We start from the raw sequence: 20,900 nt of genomic DNA on the forward strand, positions 1-20,900 counted from the left end.
TCTCTGAGATTCCTGCATTACGGGGGGGGGGGGGGGTTGGACTAGATGACCTTTGGGATCCCTTCCAACTCTACAATTCTATGACTTGTAATTTATCTGAAAGGCCTATGGGGCCCTCTGCGCAGGCGCAAAACCTCGTCAGAGACCCTCTTAACTATATTGGGGAGGCGGGCGGAAGAGAGGGTGGGAGGAGCCAGTAAGATTGCGCGCGCAGGGCAGCGCGAGCGGAAGTGACGTTTTGGAGACCGAAAGGAAGTGGCTGCGCGCCGGCAGGGGGTTGGAATGTGAGCTTGTGCGCAGGCGCAGTCCTAAACAAGTGCTCCTGCTCTTCGGCTGCGTTTCGTTCTTTCTCACAGAAAGGAGCGCGCGCGCTGTTCGGGTCTCGCCTTCCGTCCCTTCAGTTTCCCGCATTTTGGTTTAGTGACCTGCCGTGAGTCGCCTTCGCCAAGATGTACGACGCGGATGAAGGTGAGGTCCCACATAGGGAAAGCAGACTGGGTGGGGGGGGGGTCCTTCATCTGTCTATGGGGCGGTTGGGGTTTCTTGAGGGAGGGCGGGGAGTCTAATGTCTTCCTTAGCTCTGAGAGGTAATCCCAGCAGTGACTGTAGAGGAGAGAAATCAAGGCTTGTGACATCTCTTCAGCTTGCTTAATAATAATGTTGTGAGTTTTTTTTGAGGGATTAACCGTTAAAAAGACTCCAGCTGGATCAGACCAAAAGATCATATGGACTAGCATCTTGTTCTCAGATGTTTGTGAGAAGCTGGCGAGCAGAACCTGCGTGCCACTTGAAAGTCCCTGCAAGTGGCAGGCAGAGGCAGGCAGCCTCTGATAGTGGAAGTAGAACATGCCATGAACCACTTGCAGAATCTCAGGCAGATCTCAGCCACACAGACGCACACACGCACACACACACGCACACACACACACACACACCTGTTGTGCAGGAGGGATGCCAGAGTAAACCCTTACACCAGGTTCAGTCTCCCTAAGGTTCACAGAGCAGGAATGGAGTTGGGGTTTATCAGTCAGGGAGTTTGGAAATAAGCACTTTTCAGAAATGAGCCACTTGATGAAAACTCTTAAAAGGAACTACATACTATTCCGTGAAAATATTTGTTTTGCAGATATGCAATATGATGAGGACGATGATGAAATCACTCCAGATTTGTGGCAGGAAGCATGCTGGATTGTGATCAGGTAACTTTCCAAATGGAAAATACAACGATTCTGATTTAGCCAAAGTTGAAACACTTTTTATAGTCTCACTGAATTTCAGAAGAAGAATACATGTTTAGAATTATTTTATTCCGTTCTCTGAAAAATCACTTTATTGCTAAACCTAGTGTTAAAGGTTAGACTTTCACTGTACACTTGAAATGAATGCTCCCAAATCTCCTGATTTTGAGCATCTGTCTGGTCACTTTTTTCATTCACTTCCTTCAGTCTTTATTCTACTATTTTTTCCCCTACCAAGTGCTTGCTAAGTGCAGCTGTGCCTAAATCTCTTGAGGCTTATCTACAAGTAAGATGCCACTGAATGCTTGCTGCATTGTATGCATGGGCAAGAGCCACTTGCCAGACCCACAGATGTTGCTTACTTGTTAGTGTAATTGTCTTCAGGTGGTCCTTTCTGGTCACATTCTCATTCCTTTCATCTTTTGGTTTCTTCTGCCAGAAGCAGCTAAAAAGTAAACGCTCATTTTTTTCCATAGATCAGTAACTGAACATGGAACAAATGCTATTCATGCAGAAGGTCTCAGGTTCCATCCCTCACTTTTCTGGTTAAAGCAGGATTGGGAAAGACCTATGCATGAGACCTTGGAAAGCTGCTGCCAGTCAGAATATACAGTACTGGGTTGGATGATGCAGTATAAGATAATTTTCCCCAGCATAACCTCCTTATGCTACAGATTTTTAACGAAGATCCTCCCCTCTTACCTCCAGTCCAAAGGGACATAAAACATTCTGTCCTATAGCGGGTATTCAGTCAGGAAATTTTTCTGAGAGTTGTTCTAGGAGAATTAAAGTTAAGAGAACTTGAATTTTGATACAAATGATAATTAAAGATTTTTTAAATAAATTAATTGTTTGCATTATTTGATTAAAACCCATCAGCAGATTTTTAAATTAATACCAGTTTCTTAAACATTTTAGATGGGATGATACACACGGGAATCTAAGAATGAAAGCAATCTGCTTTTTACTTCAGAATTCTTGGTTTTGATCTTATACTAAATTGTTCATTCTCACAAATTACTTTCCAAAGTTCCTATTTTGATGAAAAAGGCCTGGTACGACAGCAGCTAGATTCGTTTGATGAATTCATTCAAATGTCTGTGCAGAGAATTGTTGAAGATGCGCCGCCAATTGATCTGCAAGCAGAAGCTCAACACGCTACAGGAGAAGTGGAAGAGCCAGTAAGAGCCAGTCGTATCATGTTAATTTTGATGATGATGATAATAATAATAATAATAATAATAATTAATAATAATAATTAATAATAATAATTAATTCAAAGTAAGGTGTAAGTCAGGCAATCCAAATCCTGTCCTATGAAAGTTGTCACTTCTCATTGTATAGAATTTCTAAATGGAGCCTTGTGTTACTTTCAGCCACGCTACCTTTTGAAATTTGAGCAAATTTATCTCTCCAAGCCTACACATTGGGAAAGAGATGGTGCCCCATCACCTATGATGCCAAATGAAGCCAGGCTGCGAAACCTTACGTAAGCAATATCGACTTCTGTTATTAGTGATGATATATGGTGAAACCTCAACTGTAGCAATGTCTGAAATACAGTAGCACAAAAAATAAATAAATCCTGGGCTAAATTTGTAGAGCTACTGGTATTTCTAGTTCAAATTCCCAACTACTTGGCAAAAAAACTCACGCTTCTTTAATATTTAATTAATATTTATTTTTTTTCCATTGAAACATGGCAATTTCTTTTTCAAAGGTATTCTGCTCCGTTGTATGTGGACATAACTAAGACAGTTATTAAGGAAGGAGAGGACCAGTTGCAGACGCAGCATCAGAAAACTTTCATAGGCAAAATTCCTATCATGCTGCGATCCACCTACTGCTTATTAAATGGCTTAACAGACCGTGATCTTTGTGAGCTGAACGAATGCCCTCTTGACCCTGGTGGCTATTTCATTATTAATGGATCAGAAAAGGTAAGAATTAGGAATTCACATGAAAAAATGACTTGCACAGAAAATTCCATGCATTTGGTACACAGTAGCTTCACCCCATCTTCTTCTTTGCTCACCAACCCCATCTACCTCCTGTTGATATTATCCCCATGTTGCACCTCACCAAACCTACCCTTCTCTCCTTAGAGCTGTTCCTTTGTGGTTCACCTGAGCTGCCCACCCCAGATTCCTTCCTCTGCTGCCCTTCTCCTCACCCTCCAACGCTGCTGCAGTGGTCCAGCAGCTTTCAGAAGGCAGTTGTCATGGTGAAGTTCACAGTGCCACCTGTCAGCGGTCAAATGAACTTCTGCATGTCGACAACCTTACCCTTTTATTATATGTAAGAAATGTCAATGATGAAGTCCCATAGACCTCCTTTCTTGTAATCTAATATTTGATTGTAATCTAATGGGGTTGATTTTGTTTACCTTTGCTGAATAGAGAGAGCCCAGGTCTCCTTGAAATAAATAAATAAAAATTTAAAAATTGTCCAGTAGCACCTTAGAGACCAACTAAGTTTGTTCTGGGTATAAGCTTTCGTGTGCATGCACACTTCTTCAGATACCTGAAGAAGGGTATCTGAAGAAGTGTGAATGCACACGAAAGCTTATACCTAGAACAAATTTAGTTGGTCTCTAAGGTGCTACTGGACAATTTTTTATTTTTTTCTTTCGTCTGCATCAAACAAACATGTCTACCTACCTGAATCCAGGTCTCCTTGGTCCAATATCATGTGTTACATTTGCTTTATCATCATTCCTTCCGCTAGTCTTCAGTTCAGAGATCTCGTAAGGCATGTGTGCCGTATCTTAGATGAAGAACAATGACAGCCAACGTTAATGTTACAAAAGTGGACTCTAAAACGAGCTGTGTCTTTGCACTTGCTCATTCCCCAAACAGGTTCTGATTGCTCAAGAGAAGATGGCTACAAATACCGTATATGTGTTTGCAAAGAAAGATTCCAAATACGCCTACACCGGAGAGTGCAGGTCTTGCCTGGAAAATTCTTCTCGGCCCACAAGTACGATTTGGGTCAGCATGCTGGCCAGAGGCGGCCAGGTAAGCAATTTGGCTTAAATCTTGAGATTCCAAGAGGGTAAGAAGTCTGCTTAATGGCTGTGGTTCCCAAAGTGGAGCCCCTTAAGAAAACATAAGCAACTGTCAAGCAAACTACAAATGCTGTTATGACTCACTGTTATTATCTGTTGTACAGTGGTGCTCCGCAAGACGAATGCCTCGCAAGATGAAAAACTCGCTAGACGAAAGAGTTTTCCGTTTTTTGAGGTGCTTCACAAGACGAATTTCCCTATGGGCTTGCTTCGCAAGACGAAACGTCTTGCGAGTTCTTGCGAGTTTGTTTCCTTTTTCTTAAAGCCGCTAAGCCGTTAATAGCCGCTAAGCCGCTAATAGCCGTGCTTCACAAGACGAAAAAACCGCAAGACGAAGAGACTCATGGAACGGATTAATTTCGTCTTGCGAGGCACCACTGTATTTGGCAAGGCAGTGGGTTTCTCTCCTCTCCCCCCCCCCCCTCGCCAGTTAGTTTAATACTAGCAACCAGTGGCCATCTTGAAACTCTGTTTATTTTTGGCAGCTAAACATTCTGACCATCCGTGAATTGTACATCTACATCTGCAGTCTTGCATTACCCTGTACCTCTTCCGTCCTCCCCCTTCCCACCTTGATGGTAAACATTTGTTTGCACATTGGGAAGGAGACAAGTGGTGGCGTTCCTCCTCAGAATTAGGGAAACAGGAATGAGAATCTGAGTTTGCATTTTGATCTACAGACCAGTCCTAGTCATGTTTACTTGGAATTAAGCAGCATTTAAATTGCAGGGGTTTGCCAAATAAACATGGTTAGGATCTGAGAGGCCCATTAATTTTAACAAGAAAAAAAAATGTTATTGAACTTAATTTGTCCCAAAGTACTTTGTATTTACAGCCCAATATGTGATAATTTTTTAAAATAATTGTTTTATAGTCCTTGCACATGCTCAGTGGAATTTTGACTCCTTTCTCTTTTATATATATATAGATACCTTATCATAAACTGCTTTAAAAATCATCCCAAAAGCAGTTTTCTACGCAACATAAGGGTCTGTTCAATAATCATGTCCAAAATCCCATTGGGCTTACAGAACTAGTTGCAGGGTTCTTTAACTGTGGGCTTTTCAAGTTACTGAGTCACCTGTTCATAGTTCTGAAGGATCAGTTAGAAATGATGTAAACCTTAGTATTGCAGCAATGGTTTGTACCATTGGAGTAAAGAGGTTTTTGAAATGTATCCTGTTTTGGATTGTATGGGCTTTAACCTTTGCTGAAAACAATATATTTGAAACGAATAAACTAATAAATATTTGCTCTTCGAAGACAAATGCATTGAAAATCTGTTTCTATATCTAGGGTGCAAAGAAGAGTGCCATAGGTCAACGTATTGTGGCAACTTTGCCCTACATCAAGCAGGAAGTCCCCATTATTATCGTTTTCCGTGCGCTTGGTTTTGTGTCTGACAGAGATATACTGGAACATATAATTTATGACTTTGAAGATCCTGAGATGATGGAAATGGTAATATCTTGATTTTTTTATATTGATCTGTGACATAGAGCTACACGTATATTCAGAAACCTTATGTAATGAAACCCAGCATGCAAAATTGGTTGCACTCAGTTTTACTTTTACCAACTAATTCTGTAATGTCTGCTTGCCAGTACAGTTGTACCTTGGAAGTAGAATGGAATCCATTACGGATGTCCGTTCGACTTCCAAAATGTTCTAAAACCAAAGCACGGCTTCTGATTGGCTGCAGGAAGCTCTTGCAGCCAACCGGAAGCCGCGGAAGCCCCGTCAGACATTCGGCCTCCAAAAGAACATTCGAAAACCAGAACAGTCACTTCCGAGTTTCGATCGTTCAGGAGCCGATTTGTTCGGGAGCCAAGGCGTTCGAGGTCCAAGGTACAACTGTTTCTAACATCTAACTTTAATGCTGACTTCAGGAAGCTCCTCAACCTTGACAACACCGTCTTTTTAATATATATGATAGGTTAAGCCTTCATTGGATGAAGCGTTCGTCATCCAGGAACAGAATGTCGCTCTGAACTTCATCGGCTCAAGAGGTGCAAAGCCAGGAGTCACCAAGGAGAAAAGAATCAAGTATGCAAAAGAAGTTTTGCAGAAGGAGATGCTTCCGCATGTCGGTGTCAGTGACTTCTGTGAAACCAAAAAAGCTTACTTTCTTGGGTATGTAAATATGCACAGTCTGCCTGTGGGAACTTATTTGCACATTACTTAGATGGGGGTTAAAAAATGAAGACAGAAGCCTGTAGCAATATTCTTGATTAAAGTAATAAATCAGCATAATAAATATTAATAAATATTTATTATAATTAATAATAAAAACAAATATTTTAGGAAACATTTACAAGTTCATTTCCCCCAAACATCTTAGGTATATAATGTGTTGATGACTCCTCAAAGTGATGTAATTTAAAAATAGCTTAATGTCCTCTTTTTGTCCCAGAAATCTGAATGCCCAACTCCTGTTAAATAACCTGCATATTTTGTTAGGTACATGGTTCATAGGCTTCTGCTGGCAGCTTTAGGGAGAAGGGAGCTGGATGACAGAGATCACTATGGCAACAAGCGGCTTGACCTCGCAGGCCCCTTGCTCGCTTTCCTGTTCAGAGGGTGAGTGCAACAAGTTCTTCTTGTTATTTATCACTGATAATGTATGTTCAAAGGTTTTTCCAAAATGTTTTATGGGGAAAGCTGGTCCCGTCTCCCTACAACTGATTTTTTCTGATTTCTTTTCCAACAGAATGTTTAAGAACCTGCTGAAAGAAGTTAGAATATATGCACAAAAATTTATTGACAGAGGGAAAGATTTTAACTTGGAGCTGGCTATTAAAACCAGGATTATATCGGATGGCTTGAAATACTCATTAGCTACAGGGAACTGGGGAGACCAGAAGAAAGCTCACCAGGCCAGAGCTGGAGTATCTCAAGTAAGTGTTCAATCAATCTCATGAAGCTGTGTGTGTTGCAGGTAAACATGCCATTCATATCTGAACCCCTCTAACTTGATCAGATTATTTTAGGGGTCTCACTGAAATCTGCCTTGTTTGACTTTTTTTTGGTCCTTCTTCGCCCTTGGCCTTAAGGAATCAAAGTGAAACAGTTGGAAGGTCATATGGCGCCTTGACCTGAGAGGAAAAGTTCTGTTTAGTGCAAGAGAGCAGTTCTGGGTGGCTATGGGTTGTGAGCAAAGGGGATATGACATTTTGGGCATGAGAGCTAAGAGAAAGGTTGAGGACAGCAAGGGAGCAGATCTCACTCTTCCACTGTGCTCCTTCTAGATCCACACTTGCTTTACTGTAGTGTCAAATGCACCCTGGCTGCTCGCCAGGTCTGAATTGAACTCTTAGTTAATTGCCATGCTGGAGTCACGCTGAATATTGTAATTGAATGTTCATTAACTGTACGATAACTCAGTTGGTTAGAGCATGGTGCTGATAACGCCAAGGTTGCAGGTTTGATCCCCATACAGGACAGCTGCATGTTTCTGCATCGCATGGGGTTGGACTAGATGATCCTCAGGGTCCCTTCCAACTCTAGGATTCTATGTAACTTTCAGTTTAAGTAACTGGATATTTAGCCCTTGGCAGTATTGATATGTGGTATATTCCTGGATCTCATGAGGAAGCCTAAAAATGTCCTCTTGTTGCACCTCTGAAGGTATTGAACCGTCTCACCTTTGCATCTACGCTTTCCCACTTGCGTCGTTTGAATTCCCCTATTGGCAGAGATGGCAAACTAGCAAAGCCCAGACAACTGCACAACACCTTGTGGGGAATGATTTGTCCCGCCGAAACACCAGAGGTAATGCGGAGATAGGATTGAAAACAAAGCAGTCAGTGTGCCCATGTGCTTCAGTGTTTTTCATCTATGTCTGAATTTGCAATGGCAGTTGGTTTCATTTTTCGATTTCATAAAGAAATTTGATAAAGCCGGTGGTTTAAGGGAAAGCGATTTAGGAAACCCTTGTGCTTCTCATAAGCTTATTAGGCTCCCAGTATGTTCCCAAGAACAATTCAAAGTGTTGGTGCTGACCTTTAAAGCTCTAAACTGCCTCGGCCTGAAGGAGCGTCTCCACCCCCATCGTCCAGCCCAGACACTGAGATCCAGCACAGAGGGCCTTCTGGGGGTTCCCTCACTGTGAGAAGGGAAGTTGCAAGGGAACCCGGCAGAGGGCCTTCTCGGCAATGGCCCCCACCTTGTGTAACGCCCTCCCATCAGATGTCAAGGAGATAAACAACTGCATGAATTTTAGAAGACCTCTGAAGGCAGCTCTGTATTAGGAAGTTTTTAATGTTTGATGTTTCACAGTATTATGTTTTATATGTGTTGGAAGCCGCCCAGAGTGGCTGGGGAAACCCAGCCAGATAGGCAGGTTACAAATATAACAACAGCACATGTTTTTTCATTCAGAAGGTCTTGGGTCCAGCTTCTGTTATCTCCAGGTAGGGTTGTGAAAGTCCCCTGTCTGAAAACAGGAGTGTCCTATGTTCAGTCTTCTCATTTGCACAGTGGAGTGGTAGGCAGGTTTGAGACCTATCCTGAGTTTATGCATGCCTCAGAATACCCAGGGGAGACCTGGGTGCTGCAGAACTTCTCAGCGGAAAGGGTTGATGTGAACATGTCGATAAAGAAAGAACTTTTGTGCCTTAGGAATTTCATGAAATCTGCCCATGGTCTTAAAGAGATGCCGGTGTAAAAAATAACCGACTCCATGTGTCCTTAGGGTCATGCTGTGGGGCTTGTGAAGAACCTAGCCCTAATGGCATATATCTCTGTGGGGTCTCAGCCATCCCCAATTCTGGAATTTTTAGAAGAATGGAGTATGGAAAACTTAGAAGAAATCTCTCCAGCAGCTATTGCAGAGTAAGTGTGAAAACGATGTTTTAGTATTGATAACGTCCATATGGTTCAATCTAGGACAACGTTCTCAAAACCCTTTTCTTCTTTTCTGAAGCGCTACAAAGATCTTTGTGAATGGCTGTTGGGTTGGGATACACAAGGACCCGGAGCAGCTCATGAACACACTAAGGAAACTGCGGCGTCAGATGGACATCATTGTGTCGGAGGTAGATATTGGGTCATAATATTGCTCTACCCAGTGGAACGCAATAACTGGAATATTCATTGACTTGCTGCTGTATTTCAGGTAGCGATTGTTAATTGCGTTGGACCTGGCTTGCTGAATCCGTTTAAAATTCAGAATGGCCAGTTCAAGCACTCTTTTGCATGTAATCAATCACTTCTCCACAACCTGGTACCCTCCAGATCTTTTTCTCTTCAGTTCCCATCATCCCTGATCATTGGTTGAGCTGTCTGGGGCTGATGGAAATTGTAGTTTAAAACATCTTGGGAGTATCAGGTTGGCTTAGGCTATGCTAAACATTTGCCATTCTCCTACCATTGTTTCTGAGCATTATGCTTTCTCATATAGGTGTCCATGATCAGGGATATCAGGGAGCGGGAAATTCGCATTTACACCGATGCTGGCAGGATTTGCCGCCCACTTCTAATCGTGGAAAAGCAAAAGCTGCTGCTGAAGAAGAGGCATATCGACCAGCTGAAAGAGCGTGAATATAACAACTACAGGTGGGAAACTTTGCACTGTGCTTCCATTCCTATTTCATTTTTCTTAAGGGATGGTGTGTATGTCTCATGCTTTGCCACCAGCATTTGTGAAACGGTGCTGTTCATAGTAAGGTAAAGGGACCCCTGACCATTAGGTCCAGTCGTGACTGACTCTGGGGTTGCGGAGCTCATCTCGCTTTATTGGCCGAGGGAGCCGGCGTACAGCTTCTGGGTCATGTGGCCGGCATGACTAAGCCGCTTATGGTGAACCAGAGCAGCGCACAGAAATGCTGTTTACCTTCCCGCCAGAGCGGTACCTATTTATCTACTTGCACCTTGATGTGCTTTCAAACTGCTAGGTTGGCAGGAGCAGGGACCGAGCAACGGGAGCTCACCCCGTCGCGGGGATTCGAACCGCCGACCTTCTGATCAGCAAGCCCTAGGCTCTGTGGTTTAACCCACAGCGCCACCCATTCATGGTAGAGGAGGCAATATGCTGTAGCACACCAGCTGAAAAGATTATTTGCCAGTGAACATCCGTTACCGAATCAGTGCTTCTGGCCGAGTTGATTGTGTGTTACGGCATCATGTGTAAATGGGCAAAAGGGCTTCAAAATTGCATCAACGCTGCTCATTTATTCCAAGTCCTGGTGCTGAAAGATTTGCAGTTGCATTAAATGAAAACTGGATAGCTCTGTTGGGTAGAGTGTGGTGCTGATAATGCTGAGGTTTGCAAGTTTGATCCCCGTATGGGACGGCTGCATATTCCCAACTAGATGAGCCTCAGGGTCTTTTCCAACTCTAGGATTCTAAGTTCACTAGTTGCAAATGGACAACACCTGCTTGATATAAAATCAGATATTTGGGCCTAAAATAACCGAGGCCTTTTTTCTTTTTTAAAGTTGGCAGGATCTGGTGGCCAGTGGTGTAGTAGAATACATTGACACCCTAGAAGAGGAGACTGTCATGCTGGCCATGACTCCGGATGACTTGCAGGAGAAAGGCGTTGCCTACTGTTCAACCTACACCCACTGTGAGATTCACCCATCCATGATCCTAGGAGTCTGCGCATCGATTATCCCATTTCCTGATCACAACCAGGTTTGTAGAATTTGTTATAAGGTAGACAATTAAAAGTTTTATAACTGGACCATGGCAGAATATGTAAGATCTGCTTGTGTGTGCAAATATTTTTTTAAAACCTGCAATGATGTTTTCCATCTTAATTATCTTCTTTTACCTTCATAGTCTCCTAGGAACACGTACCAGTCTGCTATGGGGAAACAGGCTATGGGCGTTTACATTACCAACTTCCATGTCCGTATGGATACCCTTGCCCATGTCCTGTATTATCCTCAGAAACCCCTTGTAACAACACGCTCCATGGAATACCTGCGATTCAGAGAGTTGCCGGCAGGTATGTTTACAAGGTCCTCTTCTGAAACTTCTTTGCTCTGCTCCTTAAATTTAGTACTCGAAACCCTGATCACGGGGAGGGACACTTTGAGAGATAAGACAGCCCCTTGGCCCCTACCTGAGTGGGGCCATAGTGGTTTGGCAGTGACGGAGCCCACTGTACAAGCTGTACAAGAGGATAGTCCTTTGTGAAGTGTCTCGCAAAGAGGTGTGGTTTTTCTCCTTTCCAGTTTCTCAACATGTTTCTGATGTTTTCATGTCAATTTGCTCTGACATGAAAACTACGCTTCCACCTACAGTCAGAATGCAATACAGTGGTACCTCGCAAGACGAATGCCTCGCTAGACGAAAAACGCGCAAGACGAAAGGGTTTTTCGTTTTTTGAGTTGCTTCGCAAGACGAATTTCCCTATGGGCTTGCTTCGCAAGACGAAAACGTTTGCTTCCTTTTTCTTAAAGCCGTTAATACCCAGGGAATCCGCGCTCTGCAAGACGAAAAAATCGCAAGATGAAACAACTCGCAGAACGAATTAATTTCGTCTTGCGAGGCACCACTATATAAAACAACTGGGGGGGGGGGGGGCTATTCCCTAGGTGTGGGGTGTGCTATACCCAGTACGCATGTTGGGTCAGAGTGCTCTTTAGCTATTGCGTAGCCATGAAGCCAGCTGATATCGGTGCTCCTTAGGAGCATTCCTCAAGATAATTTTTCTTGTTCAGGCCCATACTTTTGAGCATTAGTTTTTGCTTCTCCTTGCTTGTACTTTTCTTATTGCATCCCACCAAGGTGGTGGTTTCCCAGCTTTTCAGCAAGCGCAAGGTATTTCTAGAATTCCAACTGTACCCTGCTTAGCCAGACCAGAAATGCGGATTATTAGGCTCACAATGGACCACCTCCTAAGAAGAGCACAGGCATAATTGTTCGTTCACTTGCACTGGATGTAGTGAGCGGAAAGCAGTTGCAGATGGGCAGGAGGAACATTTGAGTGGCCGCTACAAACGAAATATTTTGCTTGAAATGCCTGCACCTCACCAAAATGAGGTTCCTGTTACATAACAGCATTGCCAGGATTCACCACAAGGAGTCACTAGAGAGGTTTAAGAAATCACTTCCACACAGCTGCCATGTGCTTGTATTTTGTATTGACATTCCTGTTTCCGGGAACGCGATAATAGAAATGCCAGTTGATTACAATACAAGACGGAGAAGGAGTGATGTGTGATGACTGAGTCGTGCTCTTGAATCTCTCCTACAGGCATCAACTCTATTGTGGCCATAGCTTCATATACTGGATATAACCAAGAAGACTCTGTCATCATGAACCGTTCGGCAGTTGATAGAGGCTTCTTCAGGTCTGACCTACTTGACTTTAGACTTCTGTATGAGGCAGTCCTTTAGGATAAATATCTCAAGGATCGCCTCTCCCTATATAAACCACCCCAGACCCTGAGATCATCTTCTGAGGCCCTCCTTTGTGTGTCTCCTCCTTGAGACGTCCCGTGGGTGGCAACATGAGAACGGGCCTTCTCTGTAGTGGCTCCCCGTTTGTGCAACGCTCTCCCCAGGGAGGTTCGCCTGGCGCCTTCATTATATATTCTTAGGTGCCAAGTGAAAACGTTCCTCTTCAATCAGGCCTTTGGCTGGTTAATATTCTATAGCCTTTTAAATATGTCTGTGGGAAAGGTGTGTGTGTGTGTGTGTGTGTGATTATTTTGCTCTTTTGTTTTAATTATTGTTTTTATATTGAATTTTATCCTGTGAACCACCCTGAGATCGTACCATGAAGGGGTGGTATATAAATCTAATTTCAGTCGTACCTCGAAAATCAAATAGAATCCATTCCGGAAGTCCGTTTGACTTCCGAAACATTTGGAAACCAAGGCGAGGCTTCCGATTGGCTGCAGGAAGCTCTGGCAGACAAATTGGAAGCCACGTAAGCCCTGTTGGACGTTCGGGTTCCAGAGAACGTTTGCAAACCGGAACACTCACGTCCGGGTTTGCTCCGTTCAGGAGCTAAAACGTTCGACTCGCAAGTCCCTTGTCGGCAGCTAGTTTTCTTGAAATAACCTCTTTGAGAAGGCTGCAAGGGGGATGGTAGGCTTTTATTGCAGCCTCTGCCCCACCCCCACTGACCTAACGATACATTTTATTTTCCATACCTTTCATCTCTAATTGACTATGGGGTGGATTTAGCCAAGGGGCTTCTAGTTGCCGACTCTTAATAGGACTGCTTCAGCTGTTTCCCTCAGTATTGCATCCTATTCTTGACTGAGGCACACCCCGTACCGTGTCTGTTTGAAACATAGCCTGAATTGGAAGAATAGTCTTGGGTTTGGATTTGAGGCCTTTTTCATTCCCGCCCCCCTTCAGATCTGTATTCTATCGTTCTTACAAAGAGCAAGAATCCAAGAAAGGATTTGACCAAGAGGAAGTGTTTGAGAAACCTACTCGTGAAACGTGTCAAGGTAAGACTAAACAGGGATTCTTGAGAACTAGGCCGACAGGTTGCGGCTCAAAACTTTGATTCCTCTGTGCCTTTATAAATCAAAAAGAGCAATGCAGCTTCCCCTTATGTTCTTGTACATTCTCTAGCAGGGAAAGAAACTACTGGATTGTTGTTTTTTTATATGTTATCCCTTGTAACGACAATTAGAATAGATTTTAAACTTGTTAACCTGGGTTTGTATTGCACTGGTGTGATGGGCAATGCAAATACACTTCACACGGATTAAATGCTTCCTAGGGATGGTTTCTTTGAGATCACAAATTTGGGTGAAACAGATGAGTTGCCCCCCCCCCCCTTTAGCATAAATGTTAAAAATTTAACTTAGCACAACTTACTCCATTAACCTAGCTGTTCAGCAACAAAACTAAATAACAATTACAGTACTGGAAGTGACAGCCCCCCCCCCATTAGTATGTCTGGTTCTTTCCCCTGCATGTATCTGGCTTTGCTGGATCATGGCCTCAAAGGACGAAGCTGAACTCAAAGGCCACCCAATCACCTTAAGAACATGCGGTGGTCTTCAGTACAACCACACTTAGGAATTGTGCTATGGGCTTACTTGAAATTGCAGAGAACCAAGGTCAGCCATGCGCTGTGTGTGATTTAGCCAACCAGCCGTATATTTTTACCATGCAGGAAGCCCAAATTGGGGTGGGGGCAGTGCTTCTTTTCAGGGGGGTACTCAAAGGTGTGCAGTACCAGCACCTCTTGCTCTAACAACTTCATGGTGAGTACCAGCACCTATTTGTGTGTGTGTGTGTGTGTGTGTGTGTGTGTGTATATATATATAAAAAATCACTGGGGTTGGGGGATGATTTTGTAAGCCCTTGATGTGCTGGTATGCTTGTGTTCATCTAGGTGGGTTGCAAGTTGTGCATTTGTTTCCCCCCAGGGATGAGGCACGCCATCTATGACAAACTGGACGACGATGGCTTGATTGCACCCGGCGTGCGCGTCTCGGGAGATGACGTCATCATCGGCAAGACAGTAACTTTGCCCGAGAATGAAGACGAGCTGGAGAGCACCAACCGCCGTTACACCAAGAGAGACTGCAGCACTTTCCTGCGCACGAGTGAAACGGGCATTGTGGATCAGGTCATGGTTACCTTGAACCAGGAGGGATACAAGTTTTGTAAAATTAGGGTAAGCGTAGGAGCTATGCGTGATTATTTGCTAATGATAAAGCCATAATTCTGGAGTAAACGACTGTCCTCTTTATCTCCAGGTGCGCTCTGTGAGAATCCCACAAATTGGAGATAAGTTTGCCAGCAGACATGGGCAGAAAGGTACCTGTGGTATCCAGTACAGGCAAGAGGTAAAAGCAGCCTGTTTTTTTCATGCAAGGGAGAAACATGCTTAGAAATCTGTATATGAAGCTATTGTCATTATTTTGATTTATTGCCGGCCTTTCACCCTAAAGTTGTAGAGCAAGTCATAACAATTTAAGATACAGCCATTTAAATCAAATTACAATTACAAGAGTAGGGCAGCTCCTAAAAATACACACTGCAAGCTTCAAAGGCCATGGTGGAGACGTACTGTATTTTTCTGTAAGAGACTGTTTTTTGCTTTAAAAAAAATTAGACCAAAATTGGGGGTCATCTTATACACAGAAAAATAAGGTATGTTGAGAGTGAGCAATTGGCAGCAGCGATTGACCCCCGCAAAAGAAAAACAATTCAAGGGTGGTCTCCCCCCCAAAAAAGCTTAACAACCTCCCAAAAAAACCCTCAACTTTTAAAAATTAAGTTTGGGTTCCAAAAAATAGGGGTCATCTTATACATGGGGGCGTCTTATACACGGAAAATACAGTATGTCTTCAGTGTTCAGAAACTCTTATTAGTGAAGGTATCAGGCACACCTCTGTACAAAGGGAGTTCTTCAACTCAGGGGTTGCCTGAGGGTATGCTTTGTCCCACACCACCACTACCCCTAGCTTCTGAGGGGGGTGGAACTGCCAAGAGGGTTCCTTCTGCTGATCTTAATGTATCATAATTTCAAAATGTTGGTCTTCAACCTGAGAAGGTCACTCATCTAGGAGAAGGAAAACTCTCCTCCTAAATCTCTACTGCCTTCTGAGATATCTTTGGATTTGTGTAGGGTTTACTCCTTAGCTATTTTTTTTCTCCCCGGCACCTTGTATGCCTCCTTTTTGCAACTCTTGCAGCCAAGCTGGTGCCAAACGTATTGCTCTGCTTTCCTTTGGACCACATCGGTGAAGCCAAGATGGAGGTCTTGTAATCTAGGCAGCCCAGGATCTCCATACACACTGCCCAGGCTTGCGCCCCGGGGAAGTCACTTTGGTGCTGCTAATGCAGTGGTTTGACGTCACCCCCACAGGCACATTCCATTGTCTCTCGAGACAGATGGATGCCAACAGTTATGGTGTTCAACAAGCAACCAAAAGCTTGACCAATCAAGTTCTTTGTGAGCCTCTCTGGGGAAAGCGTTCTGTAACCGTGGCAGTCCAGAGAAGGCCCTACAGAGACCAAACATTCCTTTGGGGGCAGGAATGTTTGTATGAAAGGAGGCAAGGACATTAGGACTCAGCCATTTAGGGGCTCTGTAACTGGCTCTTTAAAATACACAGGAAGCCTGTGCAGCTGAAAAACGATAATTTAATTTGCTTCCTGTAGCAAGTCACTGTCAAAGGTGTTGGGCAGCAGAATTTTGAGCTAGATAAAATACTCCTGGATCATGTTCAAGGGCAACCCCGTGTAGAGTGTTACTTAAAATAAAAACTGAGTGTCATAAACAGAATTGTCAGCACACAACTGGACAGCAGCGGAAATTCAGAACAGATCGAAAGCCTGGGTTAACAAAACCATTTTTGCAGCTTGCCTGGTGCACAGTTGATTCACAGCAAGTAAATGTGTATTAACCAGAATTATATACAGTCGTACCTTGGTTCTCGAACAGAATCCATTCCGGAAGCCCGTTTGACTTTTGAAAAACAAGACGCAGCTTCCAACTGGCTGAGGAGCTTCCTGCACTCAATCAGAAACCGTGGAAGCCGCGTCAGACGTTCAGCTTCCAAAAAACGTTCGCAAACCAGAACACTCACTTCCAAGTTTGCTGCATTCAGGAGCCAAAACGTTAAGAGTCGCAAGGCGTTTGAGAGCCAAGGTACGACTGTATACATATATAAAACGTTTACAGAACAGCTATAAGTGGCATTTTCCTTTCCCGTCTAGGACATGCCTTTCACCTGCGAAGGTATCACCCCTGATATAATCATCAATCCTCATGCCATCCCTTCACGTATGACCATTGGTCACTTGATTGAATGTCTGCAAGGGAAGGTAAGAACTGGGGAATATTGAAGTGACGTGAAAAGTCACAAAAAAGCAGCAGGACGAGGTGTTTGCAGGCTTTTTCGATGGTGTTTCAAATATGTCAGATTTCACTTAAACAAGCGGTGCCTTGGGAGTGTAACCCCTGCACAAATTGGGAGCTGCCTGTACTCTGTTAAACTGCCTGCCCCCCTTTTTTAGGTATCAGCAAATAAAGGAGAAATCGGTGACGCTACACCTTTCAATGATGCAGTCAACGTGCAGAAGATTTCTAACTTGCTGTCTGACTATGGCTACCACCTGAGGGGAAATGAGGTACGTCATGGTCTTGAGTGGCAACAGGAGCTCAGCCGTGCTGCCGCGTTGCCTGTGATTTGGTGTTCACGGAGTCTCATTCTTTCCCTCCAGGTTTTGTACAATGGCTTCACTGGCCGCAAAATCACATCGCAGATCTTTATCGGCCCTACTTACTACCAGCGGTTAAAACACATGGTAGATGACAAAATCCATTCCCGTGCAAGAGGGCCGATTCAGATCCTTAATAGGCAGCCTATGGAAGGTCGGTCCCGGTAAGAAATAGATGTGCGCCTTAATGACATGTTGTCTGGAGAAAGGGTATCATCTGAGGAGGGAGATGGGCTCAGGTGTCTAGAATGAAATGACAGGCCATTTTCTCAGTTGCCTGTGGTGCAAGTGTGAATCCCTCTCAGGTGGCCAGGCGCAGACTCTTGTCTAAAATGAAAGAGGGCTTGTTCTTTGACACAATCAAATGACACTGGTAGAGGTGGGCTTGGAAATTTTCTTTGGTGGGTTAGTCATTTTTGTGGACTGACTTGTAAGTCTTTGGAAAGGGGGGTGCATAGGTGCACCTTGGCTGCTTATTGTCACCTTCTGTGGGCAGAAAACATTTGCAGATAAATCTTAAGTTGGTTTGCATGTAAAGCAGCCTATGACCTTGATGTGCTTTGCACTATTTCCCCTTCTACGTGAAAGTTAACACAAACACTGTGTCAAGAAAAGCTGAATTCTGCAACCTTTAAATTAAGTATAGTGAGGCGACTTACTTAGCATTCTTTTAATTCTTCAGGTTTTGCAACTTTGCATAATATATTCTACTCTCCACAGGAGAAGCCAATGAGATCCAAAGGGCACAGAAACCCCATCCCTCACCTCTGGAAATCTTACTTAGCAATGTTTTTAGTTTCTGAAATTTCCCCCAGGCTTTGCCCACAGATTTTTCAAGCATATATTCACAACATAAGGGCTAGAATATTGCTTTGAAAGCTCAGGGAACTGGGTTATCTGAACTTCCTACAATCCAGAATCTTATCATTGCTGAATGTCCCTTTGATTTCCCCCTGTGCTGTTTCCTGCATAGACGACATTCATACATAGCACAGATAGCCTGAGAAAATCCCAACCATTTTTTTAGCATCTTCTGTAAAAAAATAGTCCTCATTTTTTAACTTCCTCCAGAAAGTTGGGTTTGGTTATTTTTGGTAGTCCACTTATAGATTCTGCTCCAGTAGTTTATTGTATTTAGGGCAGTGTGGGTATAACTTAGCCTTCTGGCTTAGAAAAATGTGGAATTAAACAAGCTTGTTTCTCTCCCCCCCCCCCCCCCAAAGTGATGGTGGCCTTCGTTTTGGAGAAATGGAGAGAGACTGTCAGATTGCTCACGGCGCAGCACAGTTCTTACGAGAGAGATTGTTTGAGGCATCAGACCCCTATCAGGTTCACGTGTGCAACCTGTGCGGCTTAATGGCAATAGCAAACACCAGGACACACACCTACGAGTGCAGGGGCTGCCGTAATAAGACACAGGTATGTGGAAAGATGCCTGTTTCTCTCTCACCCTCCTTAATCTCACCAACCCTGCTTAATCCTTTCTCATCCTTTTGGGTCCCACCTTCAGGCCTTCTGCCATTTCGAAACCCTCTGCAAAATCTGTTGCTTCCGTCAAAACCTTCACTGTCTGTTTTGTGCTGTCTGCAAACCCCTTATTCACTACATTGTTCCACACGATTGCCTTACATCTGGGTTTAATAAGGGTCGTGGGAAACCCAGGGTAGCATAGCAGTGCAGAGAATGTCTTGTGATTCCACCATGTGTAGGATGCTCATCGCCTAAGGTACTAGGTTAGATTTTAGAACTTGGACCTTTCCTTGTTTTGAGATGCATTCCATCCATTGGATGAGTTTGCTTAGTGCAGGGGTGGGGAACTGTTGGCCCTCCAGATGTTGGGCTCCCGTTTGAGTTGGGTCCCAACTGGCAGCTGTAGCCCTACATTATCTGGAGGGTTACAGTTTCCCTACTCGTTTGCTGGCACCCAACTCTGCATCACATCGAATTAAAGCAAGGCAATGCAGAAGTTGTATCGGTGTAGCAGTAGTGTGCTGGGTGAGGGCCAATCCATTGAAGCTCGGCTGAAATGCGATAGAAATTATGAGAGCAGGATGTGGTGTTCAGCCTCTTCTAGATAGGGTTGCATTCCACTAAGGCAGGCTATAGTTTGACTTTTCTCACTTGTTTAGTTACTTGTCCATCTAGTAACTGTTTGGATCTGTCATGATGATATCCAAACATAACTACTGTATCTGTATACATGTATACAGATGTCAAAGAGAAAAACTACTACTGTACCAGACTTTTAGAAGAAATCTGTTTAGGGAAGCTTTTAATGTTTAATAGACTATTGTATTTTAATATTCTGTTGGAAGCTGCCCAGAGTGGCTGGGGAAACCCAGCCAGATTGGCGGGGTATAAATATTATATCTGTGAAATAAAGATCCCTTTATATGATTATTTCATAACCTTAAATGACTTCAGAGGCATGGGAGAAGGGAAGGCTTCCTGAATAATGGCAATGGGAGGGTGTGGTAGATCACTGCCAGTTTTGGATACTGGATAGTAGCCTATAAGGAATCAGGGTTTGCAACCGGTGGTTGCTGACGGAACCAGCACTCTCTGGAGGTCCAGGTGGAATCTGTAGCATGCATTGCCTTATATCCGCTAAGCCTGGTGTGGTAGCTGCAGCCCTTCTTGGGCAGACAGAACCTGACCACTGCTCCTTGGTAAGCTCCATATTAGATGCCTACAGCATGTTGCCGTATGTGATCCAGATGCAATTCAAAGGGCTTGGGGGCCTGATACCTGAAGGACTGTCCTCTGCCACATGTGCCTGCCCATCGGAGACACTGCCCCACTCTTGAAGTTAGCTTTCACACCCAGTCACCACCCCCTGTCTCACATGTGGCACCATGTACATAGATCGCCCTCCTAAGGGATGCTTCCCTGGTGCTGCTGACTTCGTCATCCCACCACCAGGCAAACACTTTTTTAAAATTTGCCTATGCTTTTCCAGCATGTCGCTGAAGCTGGTTTTTTCAGTTCTTCTGAGAATTTAGCACCCCGTTTCTGTTGCTTTTTTCAGATATTCAGCATTGAGTCCTGCTGCATTTGTTCCTTTAATTACTGTGAGAGCTGCCCTGGGAGTTTTAAAGGGGAGGTTGGTGCATAAATATTGAAAAATACATTTTGTACTAATATTTGTCAACCCTTTATTTTCAGATTTCTCTGGTTAGAATGCCGTACGCGTGCAAACTCCTTTTCCAGGAACTGATGTCGATGAGTATCGCACCTCGAATGATGAGTGTGTAGCCTTCAAACAGATCTCCCTTCTCCTAGGCGCCGAGCAATTTTTACCCTTCTGAATTTTTTGAGTCGCATGCTTTCTTTAAATGTTTTTAAAATTCAGAAACCTATTTCATGGCTGAGGATTTTCAGACTGTTTAGTGTGTGAACTCATTTTTTTGTAAATAGAAATAAAAGCTTTTCAGCCGTGT

General features: G+C 43.8%; 1 protein-coding gene across 1 annotated transcript; it reads left to right on the plus strand.

The window, feature by feature from the left end:
* The first annotated feature begins 272 nt into the window (after nt 1–272).
* Nucleotides 273–20,899, plus strand: POLR2B (RNA polymerase II subunit B). The gene is made up of 25 exons (XM_079959188.1): nt 273–468; nt 1,127–1,199; nt 2,269–2,419; nt 2,615–2,727; nt 2,959–3,178; nt 4,097–4,255; nt 5,602–5,766; nt 6,242–6,438; nt 6,766–6,885; nt 7,016–7,202; nt 7,933–8,076; nt 8,999–9,138; nt 9,230–9,341; nt 9,707–9,861; nt 10,743–10,941; nt 11,089–11,257; nt 12,512–12,608; nt 13,627–13,721; nt 14,655–14,905; nt 14,988–15,077; nt 16,957–17,064; nt 17,257–17,370; nt 17,464–17,624; nt 18,684–18,879; nt 20,626–20,899. The coding sequence occupies exons 1-25, from the start codon at nt 450–452 to the stop codon at nt 20,713–20,715; spliced, it is 3,525 nt and encodes a 1,174-aa protein (XP_079815314.1). The 5' UTR covers nt 273–449; the 3' UTR covers nt 20,716–20,899.
* Nucleotide 20,900: the final 1 nt, after the last annotated feature.

The sequence above is a fragment of the Podarcis cretensis genome (genome assembly GCF_951804945.1).
Source record: "Podarcis cretensis genome assembly, chromosome: 17".
Lineage (NCBI taxonomy): Eukaryota > Metazoa > Chordata > Lepidosauria > Squamata > Lacertidae > Podarcis > Podarcis cretensis.

Coding starts and splice junctions, on each gene's coding strand:
- POLR2B (XM_079959188.1), top strand. Junction 7,203..7,932: donor CCAGAGCTGGAGTATCTCAA/GTAAGTGTTCAA, acceptor GCACCTCTGAAG/GTATTGAACCGTCTCACCTT. Junction 8,077..8,998: donor GTCCCGCCGAAACACCAGAG/GTAATGCGGAGA, acceptor ATGTGTCCTTAG/GGTCATGCTGTGGGGCTTGT.